Below are 26,771 nucleotides of genomic sequence, written 5' to 3'. Positions count from 1 at the left end.
GATAAATGTAACTTTTGACAGATATATTGAACAGAGTCAACCTCAGCTCACCACGAAGGGGGATACAGAATGGTGCACCCAGTAGAGGTACTTTATTGTCTTAATATGGTAATTACAAAAAAAATCCACAACACTTATGAAACATTTGACTGCAAAATTACATAAAGATAACTTTGGAATCCTTTGCAACAGGTCCAGTCACTACATTCACGTCTGAGAGTCAGCATTACGTGACGCCTGCCTCCAGCCCTGGTGCCCTGCCTGCCCCATCAGTCTTTCAGCCTGTGCCCAGACCTGCGACCAGCTCGGTGGCAGTTCAGCCATTGGCTGTAGCAGTGAATGTTTCAGGAGCTACACAAACACTGCAGAGACCAGTTGCTGGATGTTTGTCGACACAGCAAGTGCCTGGGTCAAGTTCTGGAATAGCACAGCCTGTTAGCAGACCTGTAACAATTCCAGTGACAACACAGCCAGTGTCAAGAAATATTACAGTTCCTGTAGTGGCTCAACCTGTATCCAGGCCAGAGACTCCTGCAACAGCACAGCCTGTAATACTCAATCAGGTAAATCTTTATTAATTTAAAATGTAAAAGGTATGGTTACTTTTGAATAAATTGATGAAGAACATACTGACTCAGTCTAGTCTATTATAAAGATCTGGACTAGATTATAAACTAGCATTGTCTAAGCTGTAAGCATTCTAGGACCATAACCTTGCACTGATAAATTAAAATATATATTTGGAAATACTGATTTGCAAGATTGAAAGATTATAGCTTTAGTAAGAGTAAAATAGCATTAAATGAAAATCCCAGACACTAGAGAAATTAGTACTGTTTAGATTCTTTATGTTCTGAGGAGAAATGTTGCAAATTCATTCTCTAAATTTTGCATATTTCTGTGCTCAGAGATGAATCTTCTGCACTGATAACTTAATTTCATTTTTAAATAGCTTGCATTTAGTGTGTAAAGCAACTTTGTGGGTTTTCCACCTGTTTTTGCAGTGCCTTGCCTTGGGATTATTGATTCTTAAGAGAATGCTGTAGTAGTAGTTCCTTAGTGGGTTTTGCTTTTCATTCGTGTGGCACAAGAGTGAAAGCATTGTGGAACAATAGTATGGCAAGAGGTGTAAGCAACCAAAAGTTGCATTATCAGCAGGTGAAGCAATTTTGCAACATATTGGTTTTGCTTCAAATGCCTAAGGGAATTGTGCACATAGGTCATGTGTTTTAGACTTTCCTGGGTTGCCACAGAACCCCAAAATGTTGCCACGAGAGAGTTGAGTTAGATGCTGTTTTGTTGCCTTATCTGGTTGATGCTTTGTGTGAGGGTGCCAGGATGAGGGAAGAGATGAGAATCTTGACTCCATGTTTCAGAAGGCTAATTTATTATATTATTATATATATTAAAATGATAGACTAAAACTATACTAAAAAGAGTAGAGAGAAAAGGATTCATCAGAAGGCTAGAAAGAACAAGAATGGAATGAATAACAAAGGCTCCTGGCTCCCAGAGAGTCCGAGCCAGCTGACTGTGATTGGCCATTAATTAGAAACAGCCAACATGCACCAATCACAGATGCACCTGTTGCATTCCACAGCAGCAGATAGTTATTGTTTACATTTCTTTCCTGAGGCTCCTCAGCTTCTCAGGAGAAAAAATCCTAGCAAAGGATTTTTCATAAAATATGGCTACAGGATGTATGTGGGAGAGAAAGAATGAGGATTAAATTCCATATTTGTATGAGGTAAACTATGATGCAGTACCTTCACTGAAAATAATTTACGCTGAAACTGTTTAGACCACGTACCTGTAATATTAGTTACTTTTGTCAGGTCACAGTGAAGCCTGACAGTGTGCACCATCTCCATTGTCCATCCAAATACTCTTACCTGAGGTTGTTTCAATTGTTAGTCTTTTGGTGTAAATAAAAATCATGCAGCTTAATGGATTCTGCATTTGCTGAGCAGGGCAAGCAGTGTGAATGAGCAGAGTTAATTAGGCCATTAGGACATGAGGATTGGAATTGGGCCTTCTTAAGACTTGTGGCTAAATAATTACTGATGAAAGGCAGCATTTTAAGAAAAACAGCTAAAACAAAGCAATGTGATCATTGCCTGTCAACTGGCTAGCTGAATCTTCAGCAAATTCAGCAGGAAAAATACTAATACTTTTCCATTTTGAGTCTTCAGCAGTTGATTGATAGTTTGCAGAGAGAAATTGTGCATCTGTCTGGTGAAGTGGGTTAGCTAAATAAGTCTGTCACTGTTAAGAAGGCCTAAGAAATTATATCATTAAAAGCCCAGATATCAGTAGGAGATCTAGGTTGCTTCTTTACTCATCTTAAATCTTTCTTTATGAAGCAGGACAGATTAGAACAGAAAGGTTTGGTACTTCAGATGGTGTACACACATATTACAAGTCTGTGAAGTTTTCTGCAAGTTTACTCATGACATAGTATGCTTTATGAAATCAAGGTGTGCTAATATGTCCTGCAGAATCTTTATTGCAGAAGAAAGCCCTCTCCTTTTCTTCCCTCACACACACATGCTCATGTTTTTGTTCCAACAGATAAAGCTGGTAGGGGCTTCTACAGTGTTTTTATGACACAACCCCAGAGTAAACAGAGCTAGAAAAGCTGAACTATTCCACAGACTATACGTAAGCTGGATGTAACTCACCAAGACAGTGATTTCCTTTAAAGAGAGCCTGGAGAGTGTACTTCTTTTTGTGAACTTCTTTCTCATTCATTGAGTTGATTTATGTTACTGATGAGGCTTTAGTGAAGTATTTATAGTGCTACTTTGTCAAAATCTGCAGGTTGCTTTTCCATGGCAGAGTAGAGAAACAGCTATTTGAAGAAGCTGCAGCCATAGGGCATGGAAAAAGTTCTCTCACTATGCATTAAATAGTTCTGTCTATTCTAGGTTAGACTTACATGCTTTAGAAAGCAATGCATCCTTATCTAGGATTTCCAGAGCAGATTTAGTGGTCTCTTAAAGGTTCTGCTGTTTGTTGAAGTTATGGTCTTAGATGGTTTCTTTACAGTGATAACATTTTGATCATGGTTTTCATGAGCCCTTAATTTTTTTAAGGTGTCTTAAATGTAACATCTTTGGATGTTAAGAAATTCTTGAGTACCTTGAAGAAGAGTTTTCTGTTTGTGTTTTTTTTCCTTGCTTGAAACATGGTGAATCTTCCATCTCTTCAACTTAACTCATCTAGATTCAGAACTGTATTTTCAGTTTCAGAATTATCTAGAATTTGTTTCCTTGTTTGTTGTTATTGTTATTACTCCTTGATGGTGTTACACTTTTTATGGAGGAAGAAACTTGTCTGATGTGCCTTTTTTTTAGAGGTACTATAATTTAGTGTCTTGGGCAAAGTTCTGTGATTCTTAATCCTGCCACATGATGTCATTTCCTGTTGTTAATGTTATATTTGAACTACCTGTATTTTGGCCCATGTCTTTAGTTTGAATTTTCTTCATTCAAGAGCTCCTTAGGGTTTTTGGATCCCTCAGCTGCTGCCCATCTAGTGTATATTTCACTGGGGGATGCTGTTTTATAGTGATGATTTTCTGCCTTGGGCTTTCTGTGACATTTTTGTTTACACATGTTCTGTTTCTTCCCAACTTGATTCTTTCTAAGTGGCAAAAGCTTCAAATAAATTTTTCTGGAAAGTGTTTGACAAATGGATCTTCAGCTTCCAGGTGTTGAAAGTTGCCTTTGAAAATACCATGTTGAGAAGATCACTGTGATACGGTATAACTAGACACTAATAGGACCCCTTTTTAGCTGAACATCTTTCAGAGTGCTTTTGCATTCAAAATACAGTGCAATATTTTTTAATTTCAGGATGTCAAAAGATTTTTTTTCTGTGGGAACTGGTTGCTTTTGATCGCCTACTGGGTTGAAACACATATATCCTGTTTCTCAACAGGTCTGTAGTTTGCCTCTTGTCAATGTTTCGTATTCCAGTTTTATCATTGAAATACCCCTTTCTGATAGAAAATTTCGATAGCCAAACTGAATTTCATTTTTATATCTTTTGTTTTAAAGAAAGCAAGCAGGCAGTGCTGGGTGGCCGGGGAGTCACTGCTCCACTCGTGGCACACACCATTTACAAGTTCAGCAAAGTATATATACTGGTTTCAAGCCTACAAGGCATTTTCCAGTGTGCTTGTGTTAGTCCAAATCAGCAAATATCAATAAGCTGGGATCAGCAATTTCCTCATCTTTCCAGGTGGTCGTTGGCTTCCTGTCTTCTTGTGCTGTCTGGAGGAAGGCCCTTCACCAGTGTCTGCTAAATAATTTTAGTCTGGTACAAGTGCATCAAGCTTTTTATTATACATAAGCATTTAATTGCTTTGTTGCAATATCCCTTAGCTTTACCACAACTTCCTCTATTTTATTCTAAGCATCAGTCATTTTGCTGCCTCATCTCTTTACTATACTTCTATTTTCTTGTTCCATGCTTTATTTGGCTGTTCAGTCAGAAAGTTCCAAAACTCTTTGTGGTTATCCCAGGGAATGCGTCCACTCTCAACACAGCGGATACAAGCATTTGCTGATTCCATTGCCGATTGACACGGATCACAAAAACATTTCTCACATTTCCAATCATGAGCTTGATTTGCTGACTTCCTAAGTAAGACAGTCTGGTTTTTGTGTTGTTACTGTACTACATGCTGTGTACTACTAACTGCTGTGCAATTCCAGAAGTTCAGAGCTGATTTTTATTTCAGTCATACAGTTTGCAGCAGTTTTAATTCAGGCAGAGCTACTGTTGCATTTCATAGCATAGAACTATCCTTTTCTTAAAGAAAAATTTGTTCTTAGCAGTGATGATGTTCTGTAATTCAGTGCTCAGAATGCTCTCCACTAAGCCAGAACCAATTCTGTCTTTCCCTTACTTACTAGGCACTTTTCTCAGTCAGTGTGACTCAGGTTCTGGTTGTTCCTAGGTCATTTTGAGAGAACAAAGGTTCAGTATGATACATTTTAATTTTTCAGGGTGGGTTTAGTTACCAATTGCCATATAGGCTTCCACAGTTGAAAATCTAGGATGCAGATTATGAACCCAATATTGTCACTAGTAGTAGTGACAAACAGTAGTAGTATTTAGTAGTAGTAGACACCACTACTAAAAGTAGTGGTGTAATGCTTCTCTTCACTTGAGCCCTTACAAAGATGTATTATTTTTCCTTTCTGCATGTGAGAGCACCTATACATGTCAGTTCGATTTTTTTGTTGTTGTTGTTTTTTGTTTTGTTTTTGTTTTGTTTCACCAATGTGGTAAAGCTGTTTTGTTTTGGTTTTTTTATACATTTTTGTTTTCTAAAGCATTGGACAACATTCGGTGATTTGTATGTGAAAAATGACAGAGCCAAGTTATGTTAAAATAATACCTGTTAGCAGAAAAGGACTTCTGAAAATTAGGCAATGAAATTATCAGTGTGTCTGTTTTTATGGGTTTTTTTGCTTGCTGGATATGTTTAGTATATACTGGGGGGATGTATCCATGCCATCAAAATACCCAAACTATGATCTTGTTGAAAATTAAAATATTGGCAGGACATAAAAACATAGAAACTACAGACTAGTAAGAGATGCAGTGTTTGCATGTAGCTGTTGTGTTGGTCACATTTCAAATGTAAATGGAGTGCATAGGGCTCTGCACTCAGAGCCTGTCACAGGTTTATCCCCTGAGCATTAGTTGTTCTTGAGGCGTGGCCTGAAGGCTGAGGTGCTTTGCTGTCCTTTCACTGGCTCTTCTGAAACTTTTGTGACTCCAGTAACGCCTGCCCTATTGTGACTGCAGCTTATGTGGCTGTAACTTTTAGCAAATACAGCACAGAAATTCAGTAACTATTTCCACAGCTACTCCTGAACATCTGTCTTTAATTTGGTTAGAGTGGATTAGGTCACTCACCAGAAGAATGAGTGGCTCTTTATTAAGGTCCTGAAGGGCCTTCATTTAAGGAGATGTACAATAAAAAGGCAGGATGGGGAGCAGGTATTTAGGAGTCCTAAACCAGATTATCATACCTGTTTATGTACTTGTGCTTCTTTAGATTTCTTTCCATTAAGTTTGGTTTGCATGGTAGTAGTTAAAGATGTGATAACTTGTACAAGGATGTTTTCAGATAAGTAGCACAGTTGTGAATGGGAAGCAGTTTATGAGCTTGGTGGTTTTTTGGTTTTTTTTCGGCAAATGTATTTTGGCGTTTGTCTCATGGATTTGCTGATGACAAGGTCTCTGTGTGTTGGATGGTTTTTAAAATTTATTTTTTATTTTAGGGAGATAACCCTACTTTTGTCAGTTTTTTGTTTCGCAATACAGCATGATGAAGTGTAACAATTTGTATTATTTCACAGTTAAATTGCCAATACTTTTCCATTTCTACCTTACTGTTGCTTTATGAAGCTTCTACTTGCTACAAGTTTGTACTGCTTTTGAGTTCTGGTTTTTGATCTTTTGAAATGCAGCAAGATGTTATGCAGGAGTAGCAGGCAAATGCCCGAGTTTAGGTTGAAGGAAAAAGTATTTGGTTTTTTTGAAAAATAATCAAGTATAATTTGAAACATCATCAGACTTTTTGGAGCAAAAGCCTTTACAATTAGCTGTTGAAACAGATTAGTGTTGTTTCATTAAATGGTCTTTCCCAGGTCTTATGATTGTTTTTACTATTCTGAATACATAGCTATAAAAACTAACAAGCACTGATGAGAATTGCAGCCTTATTAAAATGTCAAAAGAAATTATTTTGGGGAGATTGTAATGAACTTGATTTTCAACTGAGTATTTTCTTTAAGCAATCTTATGTTTTTAAAATAAACCCTTTGAAGCCTGCAAGTAAAAAAAAAAAAAATTAAATCTCAAATTTCTTTCCCCTCTTGAAAATATCAGGATTATATTATGGATTCTCCACCAGATGCACCAGATAATACATCTGGTATACTGTTTGGTGTGAGGCAGAACTCGGGAGTTCCACAGTACCAGACTGGGCCAGCAGTGAATGTAACAGGTGGGTATAACTGTAGTAGTTGATAAGAGAAACCAAGCTAATGTCATTTAACTCTAGTGCAGATCTGTGGGTTATAACTTTAAATAGGATTTCTAGAACATAGTATAGCTACTTTTTTCTTCCCCTCTACATAACACTGTATAACGTCTAATGAAAGAAACTTTGGAGTCTTGTGTTGTCAGACTTTGCTTTTCAGTGCCTTAGACTGACTGTAAAATCAACTGATGTCTTCCTGTAATGCTCATTTAGATGGGAAAAAGCATTTGCCAGATCCACTGTATCTTTATTGACAGGTGAAGGTTTGTTTTCAGTACACTAATCACTCTTTGGCCCGTGGGAATAGGAAAAGACTGTTAGCAAAAGAGGGGCTGTGAATAGTACCTGAAGAACTGAGTCTGCTGGATGGATTCCCTGTAATGATGATCTTGGCTTTCTGACTGCTATATGCAGGAGTTGGAGTAGATGGGATCAAAAGGATCATTCCTGAAAAGGAGGGGATGGGAGAGAGTGTGTAATTTGACAACAAAAGCCTTTTTTTTTCAACTAGCTTTTCAGCAGTAAGTATTTAATCTATTTAAAATGAAGCCAAAAAGCACCTTTTTTGTATGTGTGTGTCACAGCAGATAAAGTAGATTTGAAGCATGCAGTGTACTCAGTCTTCAGAAGGCTACAACTTGGGATTTTCCTCCTCCTTTTTGAAGGATTGTACTTTTGTGATAACTGACCAGAATCCCATTAGTCTGTGTGTAAGTTATGGGTGACAATGACTTCTGATTCTTCCCTGAGGTAACAGGTTAAGTACAGTGAATGGCCTGACTGGTCATGTTAAGAAGTTACGTAGGATAGAGGGATAGCTAGTTTGCTCAGCTTCACATGATGATTTTGCATTTTTAGTTCAGGTATTCACTCCAGAAATATATCAGTGAAGGGTTAGCAGTGTATTATCTTGCTTGTGTCCAGCAATTCTGTTGTCGTCATTCTTGTCTTGGGTTAAATAGCTTTTTGTCAAATAAGAAAATGGTTTGTTTTTTGCAAATGGTTCAGTATTCCAGCCCTTGTTGTCCAAAGGACAGGTATTAGAGTTTAATTGCTTGTGGGTTTGGTTTTTTGTACTTTGGAGACTTGGTTGCATACTTAAAAATCACTTGTATTTGTCTCTCACTGAGAAAACATAAAATGCTTTAAAGCACTGAGGTGTGCAATTGAAAGCATTTTAAATGTGCCATACTTAGTCTATGTTTATTTCTGTATGATGACAGTAGGCTTTGAACGTTAAAATAAAAGTTTTATTATTGCAGCTTGAAACATTAATATTTTGGACACACAAGGCTAATATAAGATACATTTCACTTTGCAGAAAGGAAGTGTCTGTGTATTGTGTGATTTGGCTTCCTTGGTAATGGCCATGTAATGAGATTAAATTCATGTTCATGTATGCCAAAGCCTGTGTTGGTGCTATGCTTCTCTAATTCATATACAGCACTCTGGGCACAAGACATTCTGGAATATGGTATTTAAAAGCAGAATCCTTTTGGGAACTGGCCTTTGATGCTCTGCAGGACAGTATAACTTATGCAAGTGGATCATGAGAGACATTTTTTATGTCTTTCATGATCCACTGAGCTCAGTATAGCATAAATATTTATTTCTGAGGTCTAAGCAGGGAAATGGCAGGTTGCTAATGGACACTAGCCAAGTATATTCTTAGGCTGCTAAATAGGTGGTGGTGTTTGGGTAAATGGCATTGGTAACTCTTGCATGCAGGTTGGATGGCACTGGGGATGTGTGTAAAATGTAGCTTGCTTTCTGAGAGGCCTGAAGCAATTTTCCTTTCATGTGCCTATTCTGGTATCACAGTAGATTTGGTGCTTTTACTCTAGGTTAAACTGTTATGTCTTTTTCCATCATTTATAAAATCAGACCCAGCCAGCACAGATGCACAGAGCAGCATTAAGGTGTTTACAGTGGTATTGTGGGTTCAGAAACTCATTAGTAAGGTGGTGCTGCAGCCAGTATACTTTGCTCCTTCCTTGCCATCATGGCACAGGAATATTGTGTGTATGAGCACAGCCGGCTCCTGGGTAATTGCTACAGAAGTGTTCACTAATAGCACCAAATGACCAAAGTGACCAAAAAATAATTTGGCTACTGCTTTTCCCTGCTGTCCTGAGTACCTGGAGTCCCTGTGACCTGCTGTGTCAAGAATTGGACAAACTAGTCTGGAATGTGGTTAATTCAAGGAATTCTTGTGTCCACACTCCAGCTGAGAGAGGAACTTTTATGATAAGAGATGTCAATCTGATTTATACCAGCAAGTCATTAAATAATACTTGGAGTTGGTGATTAGTTTTCAAAATAGGCCTAATTTTTTTTGACATGAACAAACAACAGAACTAAAATGCAAACCTGTGTATTATAGTTCTTCTGAAAGAGAATTTACTAGTCAGAGTTGTATAGACTAAGACTACTCACCTTTAAAAATATATAAAAGTCTTGAAAATTTTTATCACAGAAGTGTTAAGCTTTTAAAATTGGAATTATGAAAAGTATTTTTAACATATGAAAATAGTCCTTGTTTCCAAATAGGTGTTTCTGCAGTCAAATAAAATACTTCATTGAAGATCCTTGTAAACTCAGTCAGACCTTGTGTCTTTTCCTTAGCCTTCATTGCAGAGCTACACATAGTTTAATTCACAGCGGCACCAGTTCCTGCTGTAGGTTGATGGTTAGATGCTCAAATGGCCTCAAGTGATGCAGATGAATGCTAAGGTCATGCCAGTTTTGTGGAAGCCTTTGCTGAACAGGACGTATGTCCATGTAAGCAGCTCATATACTGAACACAGTGAGTGTAAGTAAATTAAACCACGTAGGAAGTAGTAGCATCAAATTAATAATGTGATCATTTTTGTGAATGTGTGAATGAATGAACCTTAAGGCAAATAACACATAGAGCAAGACCTTTGAGCTTAATATGTTTATTTATGTCAAAAAGAAGGAAAGGTGTACTACAGAGGAGAATGTTAGGATGTTTCGGTCTCTATATATCAAGTGAATTATGTTTTCCCATAAAAACATTCTTTTTTGTGTCCAGAACATTGACATATTTTATTATAGTCTTAAGACTATTTGCAGTCTGTCATTGTGAGAGGTTTACAAGACGTGCTGGCGCTTTAGACTTCTTGGTTTGTAGCTTTGTCTTTCAGGTCTACTTGAGGACTGATCTCTGTATTTAGTTCATATCATCAAGGGTAATCTTACAGTGACAGAAACATGGGTTTCTGACCAGATGGAGCTGAGTGTTTATGGGCATGTTAATCAGCCACCGAACCGCCCAGTTTCCAAGTTGTTGGTGGATTTTTTTTTTTGTGGGGCGTTTAGGGGTTTTTTTTGGTGGGGTTTTTTGGTTCAGTTTTTTATGGATTTGTTAGGTTTTGTTTTATTTGTTGTTGTTGTTGGTTTTGTTTTGGTTTTTTTGTTTGTGTTTTTTTTGTTTGTTTTTTTCTTTTGTTGTGGGTTTTTCTGTTTTATTGTGTTTTTTGGGGTTTTTTGGTTTGCTTGTTTTTACTGATTTTCTTCTGAAGAAATACTGCAAACCATAAGGACATGTAATGTTCTTTCAGAAGAAGAGAGCAGATAGATGTGCTGTGCTTGGTCATTGGAAGTTACAACACTTTTTTCATTTTGCATGCAAACTGAAGTTTACAGAGTTATGTAAGAAACTAAAACAGCATTAATGCAGAACCAGAAAAAAGGAGAGGTGTTTTTCATCAGAGGTGCAGAACTTGTTCCAGATAGCGGGCATTGCAGAAACCAGCTGCTTAGCTTAACTTTATTACTGTGAACTCACCTTGTCTCAGATTGGAGTGGGTCAAATGTGAAAAGTAGGTCAAATGTATTCAGGTGGCCACAGTATGATTTACTGGGGTTTCAGAGGTGGGTCTGTATCTCTTGTGTTTACCCTTTCCTGCTTCACTGGCCTGGACCTTCAGTCTGTGTTGGATATTTTCTTTACTTCAATATGGCGTATTAGTTTAGGAAAATATGTAAACTGCTTTGTTTGGACTCTAAATTGCAATCATCATTAATGTGTTCTAATTACTATGGGGAAAATACTGAGGTTCTTTAATTTACAGTACTGTAGGTCTGAATGACAGTGGTTTTGTATCTAAACTACCTGCTACTTCTGAAGGCAACAGTATAGCTCCAAAACAGGCCAAGCTTACTGAGGTCAATGCTAGAAGCAACTTGGGTGTTTCACCTATAGTTAACTGTCCAACAGTTGCACAGGTACAAAATGGATCTTCAAACAGTAGGGAGATGGAATGGTCTAGCTGGCAGTCCTGCCTCCGTGTCATGGAAAAAGCTAACACATCTGTAGTGTTTCAGTTGTTTTTAATGCTCTTAAGGCAGTGTAAGTAAGTAACAGTAAGTAATGTTCTTATGCTGTAAAATAAAAATAGCTACTCTATGCAAGAATTTGTATACCTTTACAAATTAATTTACCTGAGGTTATTACCTATTCAAATTTTAGACCTTTATTGTTTAGTAGGTAGGTTTGAATTCTGTAGAGCAGTAATTAGTCATTTGAAGACAGATGATAAAAATAAATGCCCCTGACCTCATTCTTTTTGTTCAGATTTTCTATGGTCAAAGAAGGGAGTAGGGGGTTGAAACTTCAAAACACAATCAACCAGAAAATCAAGATTGTAAGAATTCTTGACTTAATTCTATGACTGCTGAATTTATGAACAAATTCTGATTAGATGAAGGAAAAAATCATTTTAGCAATGCCAGGCAAGGCAGTAACAAATTAGATTGTGGAATCCCCAACCTTGGAGATACTCAGAAGTTGACTGAACTCTCATGCTCTGAGCATAAGATTAGACTTGCTTTGACTGGGAAGTTGCAGAAAACCACCTCCAAAGGTCCAAGCAAAATTATTTTGTGATTCTGTACTTTGACTAATTATTGCAAAGTGTGTTTTCCAGTTGTGCCCCTGGTTTTTTTTTGGGTTTTTTTTTTTTTTTTTCCAGCAGTGTTTCTGATATATTTTGAAATAGTAGTGGGAAGGGAGAAGGTCTATTTCAAAGAAACAATGTTGTTGGAAAGATTTTGCCTTCCCTGCAAGAAGAGAGCTGGTCTGGCTGTTTCAGAGTATTAATTATTAGGTGCATTTTTGTCCTGAGCCAAAAGGTGTATTCTAGTAATTGCAATAGGCCAGGATTTATTCTTGACTTTTGAGACATTTCCAAGACATCCTGTGTCCTATAATGTTAAAATGATTGTTTGGAATAATTTCAGATTTGGGTTTTTTGCATTTCTTATTTAGAGCTTGTTTGCTCTTCCCAGCTACGAGAAGGACGTGGCTATAACAGGAACATTTCAGCAAAAAAAATTTTCTCCACCCTCTTTCAGGTGAAATAGATATTGTGCTGTAGCCTGTAATAAAAGAAGATAACTGAAGGATCTTGCTAAATTCAGTAAAAAAATAAGTAGATCATATTCGCTGAGAACCTTATTTTGCCGAGTTTGTATCTAAGCCATCGCATGCTGGCATAGCAATTTCTAATCTGTCACAGAATCCAGCACTGAAGCACTGCAGAACACAAGGTTTTGCTGCAGAACTGGCTCTCTTCAACTCAGTTTGCACTTAGCTGTGATGTGTCAAAATGTTTTACCAGCTGTAATAGTGAGGATTTGCAGCACTGTTTTGTGGTACATCTTTTACATGGCCATCCACTCATGAAAGACTTTCTGCTTAATAATGATTCTTAGCAAAACTGTTATCTTAAGGAAAATTACTGTTTATTTGTGGTCTAGGCAGGACTATTTTTATGTAAAAATGTAAAACACTATTGCATGTTCATCTCTTAAGTCATACACCTATTCATTCCCTTGTATTTGTTTTTGTTTTTATACATCTTTTCCTAGTCCTGGCAGGGAACAGTTGTCTCTCCTGTTGAGATGTTGTTTCCTGTGTTTAACTTCTAAACTACTTACTTAGTATGGAGTCCTCCAAATCTGTGAATGACTTGAGAATGCAAGAGAATTTCATCTGGAAAACTAGCTCTTGCTCTGATGTCTTTTGACAGTTTGGAGAAAATTCAAAGCTTAGTTTATCATTAAAGTTTAAACTAATGAAAAGCTTTAATATCTCTTTTGCTCAAAAGGTATTAATCACTTATGTTGATAAGAGAAGTGTTATTTCCTTTAATTACTGGGAGTAATTATTAATTTAGAGGATTTATTCTCTAGGTTCTCCAAAGACACCTTTGCTTAACAGAAATAATGCATTTGAATAAGCCAAGATTCCAACAAATATCCAGAGAGAAATAGCCTCATCATTGAGAACCAAATGGTGAAGTTCCTTTCCAAACCAATAGGATTTTGTCTGAACCCTATTGTGATGATGATCAGGTTGTGGCAGAAAACAGGCTTTACATGTTCATTTGAAAAGTTTGTGAAACTAAAACATCAAAAATCCATCCTATCCAGCATGGGGTGGGCTGGTAGTGCACAGAAGAAATGCTTTCTTCCTATCAAGCTGCCTTCATCTCCTCATGTGTTTTTTCCTTGTTTGTTGGTAAGATTTTGTAAAATCTGTTTATTGGTCTATGTCAAGCAGAGCAAACTCCAAGTCAGTTTGGGAAAAAGGAAGAATAGTTAAAAGATGTTTGTAAAGCCTTGCTTATGGTTACTACAGCTTCATTGATGGTAATAGTTTTTATTTGAAGTAACATATTTCACTAGAATACTGTCACTGCTACTAAATTGAGTATTTTGCTTGTGAATTCTGAGTCTTTATATGTTTTAAATTTTACAGGAACAAATGCTGCATCCAGCACCATTAAAAATGGAGGACCTTTTCCACGAGCTTGTCCAAAATGTAATATACATTTCAATCTTATGGATCCTCTAAAAAATCATATGAAGGTAAAATATTTTGGGAAATAATTGGGGAAAATAAAAAAATGTTCGAAGCATTAGAAGAAACTTTGTGGGCTGCTCTTTGGTTATGGAAGAGTGTCATGGTTTGATAGGAAGCTAGTTTGGCTTCTGTCTGCTGTCAACCAGAGCCAAATGCTCAATGTCTTGCAGTTGTGGAGAACAAGACAGCAGCAGGGGAGCTCTTAATCTTGCTACTTTTTGCCTCATGTTTCCATGTGCTAAGGGTAAGTGTCTATGAGAATAGGCAGCCAGGTGACCCACATCTGTGTAAGATTGCAGCTGACACCAAGATGACAGTGTAAACTTACTGTTTTATCTTGATGTATCATTTGGTAGAGCAAGATGAAAATACTTGATACTTAATAGATAAGAGTTTTTAAGCTGTGGGGAAGAATTTCATTTGTAGTTCATACTCAAACGCTGTGGTAAACAAAACTCTCAGAAACTGAGCATTACTTAATTTGATTGTGAAACTACTTACTACTATTTCTGGAAACATTGTTTCCTGGAAAATATTTATCATTTGGCAAAGATCCTCACAATTCTCAGGCACGTGTATTTCATTTCAGGGACAGAGAAATGGCTTTGCAATGTGAATACCCAAAACAACAACAAAAAAAAGCTACTGTATAACACAAATTTGTGAGGATCTGAGTTACTGTTCTCACAAATGATTCTGATTTTCAGGGTTACAATACCCTAATTGCTGTCTCCTTTGGTTCTCAAACATAATTAAGAAATACATATAGCAGTGGAAAAAACCCCAAGGGTTTTAACTTATTCTCATAATTATTTGTACAGAATAGCTTTTGCACATCAGCTGAGTGAAGGAACCTTTGAAGAACTGTGTTTACTTAGGATACTGAGTTACAATTCCACAGCAGGAAATTGCTCCTTACTAGTAGGATTATGGAAAGTAGTCCTGCATGGTAAGAACCATTATTTGGCAGGACAAAAATTTGTCCTCTGAAACATTCTAATTTTGTTGGAAACTTCCTAGCATCTTCTTTATGGAGTATGCTGTACTTTTTAAGTGATAAGTTTCATGAAATGGCTCTTGGGCTAAGCATTCTTTATGTATACTTCAACATAAAGAAACTTGAACATTGTCTATTATATGACTCAAAATTCTGAATTTTTTAGTAATGCTGGAAAGAACTTTTGAAGGTTTCAACATACATTCTGCCCTAAGAAATAAAGGACAAAACTTCCCATTAAGTTCTCAATAGCTTACACTTGTCAGTGAAATACTTGCATGAAAGCTGCTTTTTTTCTTTCGTTTTATTAAATGTAAAAGAAATAGAATTTTTTTTTTGCAAGAATAAGGCAACACTGGTATTGTTTTCTTGCTTAAATTTATCTTACATGAACCAATGAGAATCTTCTTCAGTTTTATAATATGTAGTGTTTTATTACTTAAACACTGTTTAAAATTGAATATGACTAAGTTCAGTGTGTCAGAATTAAGCTTTGCATCTCTCATTAGTGCCTTTATTTTTTCAAGTGCTGTTGTCATTGATGTGGTTTGGTGAGACTGATAACTTTGTTTCTGTGTCTCATCTCTTCTCCCTGTTTGCATCCAGTATTGTTGTCCAGATATGGTAAATAACTTTTTCTCGGAAATGGTCAAAACAGAGTGTTTGAGCACAACAAGCAAGACCATTGAATCTGAGAAAGGAAAGCTGATTATGTTAGTTAATGACTTTTATTATGGGAAGGATGAAGGTGACCTCCAGCAGGTACAGCAGGAGCAAAAGACTCATACGACATTTAAATGCATCAGTTGTCTCAAAGTTCTTAAAAATAACATAAGGTATTTGAACTCATTTCCTTAATTATTTGTTAATCACTTACAGTCCGTAGTAGTCTCATGTATTAAAATTTTGTGTTTCTGGAGTAGAGTTCCTTTTGTACTGAAAACTGATAATATTGGGTGACTAAACAGAAATTGAATTAATTTTTACTTTGCATGTATGGCCGTAACTTGGAAGTTTTTACATATTAGAGTGTGAATTTTAGTGGTGTCTAACATAAACATAGAGTTTTGATAAGAGCAGTTGTAGGACTTTGGGCATAAAAAGGGCAACACAAAGGATTTTACAATTTGCCATCTGGATTGATGGTGATATTGGTAGATGCGAGTGTGAATTCCCTTTAGGGACACACAATGACTAATAGTCAGTAGTTCACTTATGTAACATCTGTTATTTTGTTGGAGTAATTTTACTTCCAAATGCTGATAAAACCCCAGTAAGCTGTTTTAGTAGGTAGACAAGTTTGTGTCATCGTTCCTTTGGAAGGTAAGGTCACTGAACTTTTTTACATGCGTTCTTCAAGGGAAGCTGAAGTAGCAGAATGTAAAATTGAAAAATGGACTATTGTTTCAAAGGGCACAGTCTGCAAGTTAAAATGAGCAGGTTTATGCTAACATTAGACACATATTATTGAAAAAAACAAGTTTTCTGTAATTAAAACAATGACATTTGCTATTAATCATTAAATAGGCACTGTTTTCTACTCAGCATTATATTGTAAGCAATTGGTGCTATGGTGCCTATGTGTTCCACAGTAAGTCATTAAAAATGTACGAGCCTTTTATTTTTCTTTAATTTCTGTAGCATTGACTTTAACCATATTCATTTTGACTGTAACCTTGTAGCTTTATTCCATAGTTCTATAACTTAAGAATTTTTATTCCAAAGTCTATTTTGCACTTTTATGTGTAGTGGACAAAATAAATATATTTACCATTCTAATTAAAGTATAACTTTTTTTGACTTAAGTTCAGAAAAGCAGAAAGTGATTCATCATGGTAATCCACTGCTTTCTTTAAAAGATTTGTGGTTGGACATACCATTGCAATAATTTTAAGTTAAGGCATTATGCAGTAATAGTGTCAGTTTCTTTTGTCTGCTTAGCAAACTGGAGAGACTCAGTTGGCTGAGTACAAGCTTGAGCTCAAGAGACTATTCTCTTTGCTCATTTGTTTTTTCCAATTCCAGGGTCTGCATTCCTTTTGTGAGTGTGACTTAGGTTTAACAGTTCTTCTGGCTATACTGAAATAAAGTGCATTCAGAACAGGAATTTTGGAAGTTGAACTGTAGTGGGTTTGTAGGTAACCTGTCCTTGTGCTGCTCCACCAGCAACAGCGATCTGCTGATGCTGTCACGGGTGCCTGGACTTCTCAGCCAGAATAGGTTCCTCCTTCAGACAGGTGCATAGATCAATGAGGAAAAGCTGGTAACTTCAACTAGTACCATAGCAGTTTCTCCTAGTCTTAATGTTGGCTGCACAGAGGCATTTTTGATAACCGTCCTTCATAATTCAATGTCAGGCCTAAATGTGTTAGACAAAGAATGTTCCTGGAATTCCTGCTGTGGTTTCACGTAAAACTGTCATGTCCAAATTCAGATACATTCTTGCTATGTAATAGTTTTCAGCAGAGCTAAAGTTACATGTGTTTCAGAATGGGGTTTTGAGATTGCTGGTGGTGAACAAAGTGTGAACAGTTGCTGTGTTCTTGTCCTCTTTATTTATATCCCTATATTTCAAGGCAAGAATTTTGTCTAAGCAAACATGAGAAATGTAATAGATTTAGTCTTAGAACATGTTTTAGATTTAATGTGCGTTCCTTTAAGTCAAGATTTCTCATCAGCTTTAAGTTTGTTGCCTGTTTTTTTTTAGCAAACAATTACTACTTAATTTTTTTTTAATTGAGACGTCCTTACAGAGTAAAATTTCTAAAGAGTTAGTCAAGATTTCTCATCAGCTTTAAGTTTGTTGCCTGTTTTTTTTAGTAAACAATTACTACTTAATTTTTTTTAATTGAGATGTCCTTACAGAGTAAAATTTCTAAAGAATCCTGTACATCTTGCATATGATATGTATAGGGAATGTTCAAATGTAGATTTTTGCCCCTGTTCACTCTAATGTAAAGGTTTATGAACCACATGAAACATCACTTGGAGCTTGAGAAGCAAAGCAATGAAAGCTGGGAAAGCCACACCACCTGCCAGCACTGTTACCGACAGTTCCCCACGCCATTCCAGCTGCAGTGCCACATCGAGAGTACACACACGCCTTATGAGTCGTCCAGTGAGTTGAATTTTTTTCTAAGCCAAAATTTTTTTTAAATTCCCAACTTTTATTTCCTGGATTGTAATTTCAGAATAAATCTATTGTATTTGAATAACAATAACCTTGAGATTTAATGTAGTAACAGAACACTTTTTTTTTCTTTTGAGAGCAATATATATGCAAAAAAGTATTTTTAAAAGCCTTTGGTTTTTTTCCCGTGCATTTTTTGTTTATTTATTTATTTTTTAATAGAAACATTTACTTTAAGACCTCATGTTTAAGGCCCTTGCCTTACTGGCTTTCTGAAACTGTACAGGGAATTTCTTCTAAAGAGTAGAATAATCATTTGATTTCTTTATCTTTAGTGATCTATACAGTGCATGTATGTGTGTATATATTTTTGTATATGTGTATTATAATTTATGTACATACAATCCCTATAAGATTTTTACTTTTTTCTTGTTTTTCACTTTTTCTAGCGATTTGTAAAATCTGTGAATTATCATTTGAAACAGAGCAAGTTCTTTTGCAGCATATGAAGGACAATCATAAGCCAGGTGAAATGCCGTATGTTTGCCAGGTATCTCAGAGTGACTTTTGTATTTAGATTACACCACTCCCCTGTCTTCACTATCAGTAAACTTGTAACAAAAAAGTCAAACTTCTTATTTTAGGTGTGCAGCTACAGATCCTCAGCTTTTTCAGATGTAGAAACACATTTTAGAACGGTTCATGAAAACACAAAACATTTACTATGCCCGTTTTGCCTCAAAGTTATTAAAATTGGAGCACCGTATATGCATCATTACATGAGGCATCAGGTAAGCAGATCTTTTCAATCCTTAATGCTAGAAAAATGCTAAACACATTTAAGCAATCTCCCTCTGAATAAATAAACATGACTGATTTGTATGGTTGTTACTGGGTAAGAGTAGTTAATAAGAATACATTAGAAGAATTTCAGAAATCTTTGAGGGAATTGTCTTGTTTTGGTGTGATAGCAGCGTCCTGTTTAAAGTAATCTCTGAATATCCTTGGAAGAATCTTGCTGTTTGGCTTCTTGATTACATCTTAGTGATTTGATTCTGCTTTTCTTGAGGTTACTAGCAAACCTGCCACTAGTTCAAATAAAGAAAACATAATGAAGTGTCTTGTAACTGGGAATCTGATTCCTCCTCCTCTTAGTAACTGTACTGCCTTGCACTTTCAAGTATCTAATTCCTACAGGGTATCTTATCTTTGTATAGTATTAGGAGTTTGTTTGTTCATGTTTTAGGAACTGCATGAGCATTGCTTGAGACAGCCTAGGCTAGAGTTTTGTCATGCCATCCATGCTTACTATAGATTGTCATTTGTCTTTAAAAGAAAAAGGGAATATACCGTTGCACTAAATGCAGACTGCAGTTTTTAACATGCAAAGAAAAAATGGATCACAAGACTCAGCATCACCGAACATTTAGGAAACCCAAGCAATTAGAAGGCTTGCCTCCTGGAACAAAGGTGAGTGTTCATGCAGGAAAACTTGAGGGGACAAAGGGAAAGAATAGGTCTTGGTAGAGAAAAGAGAAAGAATAGAAAGAAGTGCTTTTCTCCTTTCTTCTGTGTAGAATATATATGCTTAAAACTGGGTTCACCAGGTTCAGCATTTGAAGGTATGTGAGGAAAACTTGGGTCCCCTTGGAACACTTACACTGTCTTTAAGTCAGTCTTCCATTTCTGAAGAAGGAACTACTTAGACTAGGATTTTCTTTTAGATTTTGGGACTTTTTCCAACAGTTTTTTAGTAGAGTATCAAAATATATGTCCTTTCAGTTGCAAGGAAGAAGAGAAGTTAACATTTTGATTGGCTCTTCACGGTTCATTTGCTGAAGAACCAGGAAGGGAAAATTACTCCTGTTGCTGTTGATTGTCTTGCTTGGCAGAAGGAATGTGAAGCACCAATACTTTACTCTATGGTGATACCTCAATTTTTTAAAGATTCAGGGTCTTTGTGATCTAATAAAAACTTAGATTATGTTAAAATTCGTGTTAGTAGACCTTGACAGGATGAAATGGTAATACTGAAAAACCTGGAACCAGATATAGAAGATGAGGTGCTTCTAAACTAGGAGTATGGGCAAGAAGTGTAATTAGTCATATTGTGAGTCAAAACCACATTTGAGAGCATGACAAAGGAGTTCAAGAATGGCAGATAAGAGGTCAAAAACCAGAATTACTCCCTGGAGTTCTAGCTTGAGAAACAAACATATCTGAAGGGAGTAGACTGGCTCATCATGAGGCAGTAAGACACAGGACTTGATGTTAAATCCAGGCACTGATGCAATGGTTTGATATTCTTCTTAGTAGGATTGATTAGCCTGACACTTCTGCTACATTTTTTTGCGTTTAAGAAAGGAGGATCTAGCCAGTTGCAGCTCTGGAAAGAAAATGTGTTTTGCCATCCCTAACTATTTCAACCAAAATGAACTTTTTAACCATCCAGTTGGCTATTAGAGGTTAACTCTAGTCCAGTGTTTTGTAGTTTTCAAAGTAATCTTTAATAAGGTGAGTTTCTTGTGCTATGATTTGTGCTGTAAAGTGGCTTAAACTTTGAGACAAATAGAAGTAGGAACTTGGAGAGCTTCTATCTAAACAATTTTTTTTTAAATTTCGTACTTGTAGGTGACTATTCGAGCATCTTTGGGATCTCATCAGTCAGGATCATCAGCTACATCTTCTGTTAGTACAAGCAGTTCCACATTTCAGTTATCACCTAAAGCTAAAAGTACAACCACTAAAAACAATAACAAATCTAATACAAGTAAATCAAGAGGAAAATCAAAACAATCTACATCAAGGAAACAAAATACATGGACGAACAGCAGAAAAAAAAAAGAACCTACAAATGTAGTGTTTCATAATCTAAGGTAAAATGCTAGCATTAAAATTGTCTTTAAGTACACTTTGAACATAAATAAATAAATAACTGATCATTTAGTGGTCTTTCAGTAACTTTAATGCTTTAATATAGAAGATCTGGCACCTCAGATTTGCCAAGAAAGCAGATGCATAAACTTCCGACATAATGGTACTGTGGTTGTAATTCTGAATCTTCATTCACTGATTTTGGTGATGGCAGACTAATTTATGATGGAAGAACAAGTGTTTTGCAAACTTCTGTGTCACATTTAGAAATTTTCTCTGCATGGAGCCTTTCTTTTTATTTCTTTTTATTTTTAATTTTTTTTCTATTTTTTTTCTTAATTTTTTTTCTTTTATTTTATTGATTTGAATCTGTTAGTTAAAAGAGAAAATCCTGTCTTTCCTAGGAGAGAGCATTTTGGGGAGCTAATTAAAATAAATCAAGGAAGTAAAAGCAAGCTATTGGGAGAATGCTGTCCTTATCTTGAAAACTTATTGGGGTTTGCTGTCCTTTTGTTATAGTTTTCTTGGGTGTTTTATGGACTGTTTATTACACTGGAGTGTAGTTTCTTTGGTTATGATGAGTTAGCTTTTTTTTTGGTCAGAGATGGAAGATGTTGCCCCTCCAGTTTCTAACTTCTCAGTGTGTAGCTCTGGGAGAGATCCAAAACCAGTCAGCGAAACTGGGGAAGAGAAGGATGATATTCTTGCTTTGTAGATGTTTCCAAGCTTGTGGGTAATCTTGGGGTGACAGAAAAGCCAAAGGCTTTTTCTGTGCATTGTGATGGATGGAAATAATTATTGGAAATACTTCTCAAGTACATAGAGACAACAGCAGCAGCTGAAGTTGGAGGTTCTCATCCACTGCATTATCTCTTGTTTCCAGGAGTGGCCAATAATGGATGCATATATTAACTTTCACCTTTTTGTTAGGATCAAAATTAAATCATAGTACAAGTAAAAGCAAAGTTTTCTTCATTTCTGCTAGTGTAACTTTAAGTATTTAGCTGATGCATTTTTTAAGTTCCTCGTTTTTCCCTAGTATAGGCAAGCTTGCTACTTACTTAAAGCAAAAAGTTTTTAATAGTTATCTCTTCTGAAAGTGTTGCTATTAACTAATAACTTTTTCATGTTACTGTTAGGTATCATGGGGGAACTCACAAATGCATTGAGTGTTTCTCAGAAATAAAAGATTTTGCGAATCACTTTCATGCTTACGTCCACTGTAGTTTATGCAGATACAACACCAGCTGTAGCAAAGCCTATGTGAATCACATGATGAGGTAAGAACTCTTCAAAGTTTTTATTGGCTTTTCCTAAGTTCATGTAAGGTGTGAAGTGTTTGTCAGGTGAATTTTGAACTGGGTCGTCAGACTGGTGGGAAATGCATAAGGTTGGATTTTTTATTTCTTGGCAAAGGCTTAAAGTCCACGTTCTTGTTTTGCTTTAAAAATCCAATGGTCCAGGCAGTATTGTACCTTTGCTTCGGAGTTTCTGTGGTATATTCCATAATCATTTCAGCCTGACTTGGCAAATAATGACTTTGATGTTTTCTGGGTTTCAGACTGAATGGCTCGTCTGATTTTACAAGTGCTGAATGCATACAGGCCACAGCTATCGCTAGTAAGGTCTGTGCTCAGCTTTGAAGGATATCTCAAATAGCAAACTGAAGTGGATACTTTTCCTTACACTACTTCTGCTCATCCACAGAAATAACATCTCATTTTGTCAGCAGTTTTGGGGCAGCGTAGGGCAGTAGCGATGATAGCTGTAAAAAAGCCTGTTAAGAAAACAAATGCATAGTTTTCAGAGCCATAGAATTATGCTATACAATAATTAGATACAGGTCATGTAGCAGTGACAGTAAAACAAAATTTTAAAAACCTACTTGTTACTCCTGTGCTCTGAAGAAGCCACCTGTATTGTGGAAAATAGTGAATGTGATTTTCTTTCTGAATTCATATGCACAGGAAATGCCTTGGCATTTGTAAATGTTAGGATTCTTGAACCTGTGATCTAAGTTTTTAGATACACTGTATTTTGACCTATTAATACCAATTTCAATGCTCATAGAAGTCCTAGGCTGAAAAAGTTTGTGTGCTTTTATGTGTGTAATCTATTGTTGGCATGCTTAAAAAATAAAGGAAATAATGTGCTTAATTCCAACCATACAATTAAAAAAATTACTGAAAGAGGGATCTAAGGTGTATTGTTCCTACTGTTGCCAGTGGCCTGGATGGCAGGTCAAATTCATCTGTGCAGTAGAATTGCCAATCTTTTGTCCTTTGTCCCCTTGATGCACTAATGCATCTCCTACTGTGATCCTTTGCAGCACCTACCATCACCTCTTTGGTGAGTGTAAGGAAAAAGGGATGGTGAAGAGGACTTAGGGGGAGGGTGTTTGTGGAGGAGCAGCTCCTGTACTTGGCTGCCTGCATGTTGTTCCATGGCAGAGAACAGTGTTGGTACATACTTAAGCTGCATAAGAGACAACTTACAGGTTATCTGATAGTTTCACGTCTTGTTGAAAGCCATCTCTTTAGGAAGCACAAATTCAGCTAAGTTTTAGCTCTTTTAGGGTGCACTCTGTAGCTACAGCCATGGTTCTTCAAAAGCTGAATTGCTGATGGAAACAGTAAAATTACGTTCTTCCAGGACTGTTGCCAGTAAAGTGTAGATTTTCTCCTCCCAAGCTCATATACAAGGGAGCCAGTGTTTTAAACTAAAGTTGAGATTCACGAGTTCGTGAGCTGTAAGCAATTTAATGTTTAAGAATAATGCAGTTCAGTATTATTTTTGTGTTTTGTCCTAAGCCAATTGCAGTACCATGACAAGTGAAGGGGTTATGCAGAATAATGTATACAAGAAAACCAGTCTAAGTGGTCATGTTTTCATATATTCAGTTTTCACAGTGCTCGTCCGAGTAAAAGGTTTTGGATCTTCAAGAAGCATTCAGAAGTGCTACGGTAATTCAGTATTTTCACTTACAGATCATTATGGTTTTATTTTCTGATGTTGAACTGATAACTTAGGTTGAGATTGTAACCTCTTGCATTTCCACAATTTAGAGCAGAGAATTGAAACCATTAGGTTTTCCAATAGCAGTGTTCTGGTCAGTGACAAATACTTATTTGTCCATGTTTATGAACTTAATTCTGAGAAGTTTTAATTTTTTTATTAGTAGTATTTTTGATTATTCATAAGATGCAAAATGGGGAGGGGGTCAGGGAAAGAAAAGAAACCACCATCCAATCAGAGAAACTCATGCTCTACAGATAAATTTCTGTCTAAAGTCATGTTCTTTGTACTATATCCAGCATGGAGATGCCCTGCTCATTGATGGGAATTTCCTGATACTAGTTGCAGTAGAAAAAGTAAGATTATGTTTTTGTGAATCATCTGAAGTTGATTTTTTTAATAGTCTGTCCAGTTGCTGTAAGTTAAGAAAAGTGTTTCTATGACCGTGTTGTAATTGCACTTCCTTTTTGATTTTTATTTCCTAGAGGTGTGACTGTAGTGTGTCTTAACTGTGATTTCCTGGCTGATGTTTCTGGCTTGGATAACATGGCCACACATTTGAGTGAGAACCAGACTCATACTTGTCAAGTTATTGTAGAGAAAGGTGAGTACATGTGGTGTCTTTTTATGCAGTATATAAGTATTTACATGTGGATGTCTCTTGTGTTATCACAGTCCTATTTTGAGTTGCATTATTTCTGTACGTGCATTTAACAGTGAATATTTCTGTATTTCCATGCTTTAAAATATTCTTAATTAAATTCTTTGTTTTTATTTTCAGTTTCCACAGATAATACAACTGCTGCACAAGTGTCTCAGTAAGTTTTATTTTACTGCTTAATGTTTTCTTTCTATTAATTTAGTGATAGATGGCCAAAATTTACACTTTCAACTTGGGTTTCTTTTCAATTGCATAGAATTTGAAATGTATGGATGAACACAGGCCTTTACTGTACTAGTGCTTTTTCATCTTACCATGTCCACAACTACAAGAATGAAGAGATAAAACAAGTACCTATTGCAGCTAAAACAAATTCAGTTTGAAGAAAGATAAATAATTATTGTCATGTTGGAACTTCTCAATTCTGACCTGTCTATATACAATGAGATTGTTACCTTCTGCTTAACACTAGGTTTATCAAATTAGTGGTTTATGTTGTTTATGTAATATGAATATGAATACAAAAAGGAATGTCCTTTACTGAAGTAGGACAAGTTCAGTCTTAATATTTAAAAATATTTAGGAATTATTTTAAAAATTATGTTATTCATATGACCAAGGCATATTGGTTTGTATTAGCTTTTTCATTCTGACTTTCAAAGAGGAATTAGTATGTATTAATCAGGGTTTTTTAAGGATTTGAAGAAGAACCTGCAGTATTGTGGAGATTGTGTTTCAGTTTGTGTTAGTTTGGGGTTTTTTAAACCTTAGAAGAATCAGAGATGCCAAGCTCTCCCTGATTATCCTGGAGCAGCTTCTGCGGCCTTATAGTGTAGTTTTTGCCTTTATTCAAGGTTTAGAGGTGTGTCAGTTAAATCAAACACTTGTGTTTTCTTCATACCATTTCAGAATACAGAATGAAAAATGTCAGTCAGACTTCAAAGAAATATATTAAAAGATAAAACAAAATGGTTTAATCCTGATAACCCATCTAGCCTTTAGTAGGATTCTAAAAGAAGTTTAGATAGTCTCATGCATGGTGAGAACTCTTCTAACACAGTGATAAGTTCTTAGGCCTCTAAGCATAAATCAACTTTCACTGAGTTTTTGAGATTTCCCAAATAGATTATTTAATATTAAGTATTTTCTTTCTTGGTTTCCATAAAGTGGCTAATAAGAGGGGGTCCTCCAGTAGTTTAGCTTTCAGTGAAACTCAAACAATGACAAAATCAAGTGTTGAGCTATGATACTTGTGGAAATGTTAGCTTTTGTATTTGGAACTGGCATTAGGTGTTGAGAATGAATGCCTGCTGAAATGTATGGAAGGAAAGGTTATAGATATGTTGAATGGTGGCTGAAGATGTACAGCTGGTACACTAATACAGCTGTGGCAGGCTGTCATCAGTATTGCAAAAGGATCTTGCTGTCTTGAATGCATTGCAGAGACATATGGAAATATGTAGGAATGTTGAATGTATGGATACATATATGTGTCATTTAGAAGCAGATGGGTGAGCACTGAAAAGATCTGAAGTAAAGTCAAGAGTTTATGCAGGTTTGTTTGTCCAAGATGTTAGACAGATGCAGATAGCCATTATTTTTGAGAGTTCTGATGCCGACATAAAATTAGTTACTGGTACCACAAGAAGTGATAGAAAATCAATGATAGTGCTTTTTGAAACTGTAGACTTCATTAATTTTAGTGAATCTTGTCCTGTTCCCTATGCTAGTTCTCTGATACTTGGACAAGAATATATCATTGCTAAACTGAAGAGTATGCCTCTGTAGCAGATATATTAATTAATAATTTGCTGTACAGAGTACAGAAAAATAGTTCATCTTTCTGTGGGCTGGTTCTTAGTGGTACTCTTTGGTTTCTTTGGAAAAAGAGGAACTTGCAGACAATATTTGTAACTTCTGCTGTATAGTTTCTCAATGATCTCTGAATGTTTCTTCCAATTCTTTGACCTATAATTCAATGATTTTAATGGGACTCTTCAGAATCACTTCATCATTGGAAACAATGACTCAGTTATGATCTTGAACACTTTTGGATCTTCTCTTGCATCTCTCAGATGGTATCTTTGGGTGTCTTTTATTATATATTGGGTTGTCTGTATGTGTTTTAAAACTCAT

General features: G+C 36.1%; 1 protein-coding gene across 4 annotated transcripts in view; it reads left to right on the top strand.

The window, feature by feature from the left end:
* ZNF280D (zinc finger protein 280D) overlaps nt 1-26,771 on the top strand; it is a 45,135-nt gene that overhangs the window by 8,749 nt on the left and 9,615 nt on the right. For 2 of the 4 annotated variants that reach the window (XR_005955282.1, XM_041469065.1), the window contains exons 3-16: nt 22-87; nt 193-563; nt 6,913-7,030; nt 13,854-13,963; nt 15,562-15,791; nt 17,916-18,073; nt 18,535-18,635; nt 18,730-18,876; nt 19,421-19,555; nt 20,717-20,961; nt 22,099-22,239; nt 23,860-23,922; nt 24,460-24,578; nt 24,756-24,792. Coding sequence is in view for 3 of the 4 variants with exons in the window: in XM_041469065.1 (XP_041324999.1) it covers nt 22-87; nt 193-563; nt 6,913-7,030; nt 13,854-13,963; nt 15,562-15,791; nt 17,916-18,073; nt 18,535-18,635; nt 18,730-18,876; nt 19,421-19,555; nt 20,717-20,961; nt 22,099-22,239; nt 23,860-23,922; nt 24,460-24,578; nt 24,756-24,792 (2,041 nt within the window). In the remaining variant the exon portion in view is untranslated. Of the gene's footprint in view, nt 1-21; nt 88-167; nt 564-6,912; nt 7,031-13,853; nt 13,964-15,561; nt 15,792-17,915; nt 18,074-18,534; nt 18,636-18,729; nt 18,877-19,420; nt 19,556-20,716; nt 20,962-22,098; nt 22,240-23,859; nt 23,923-24,459; nt 24,579-24,755; nt 24,793-26,771 lie in introns of all 4 variants that reach the window. The other 2 variants (XM_041469067.1, XM_041469066.1) reach the window with 2 other exon arrangements.

Source organism: Pyrgilauda ruficollis, unplaced genomic scaffold, assembly GCF_017590135.1.
Source record: "Pyrgilauda ruficollis isolate IOZ18807 unplaced genomic scaffold, ASM1759013v1 scaffold23, whole genome shotgun sequence".
NCBI lineage: Eukaryota > Metazoa > Chordata > Aves > Passeriformes > Passeridae > Pyrgilauda > Pyrgilauda ruficollis.
The sequence above is the reverse complement of the archived record's forward strand: the minus strand, read 5'-3'. Positions and strand labels throughout refer to the sequence as shown.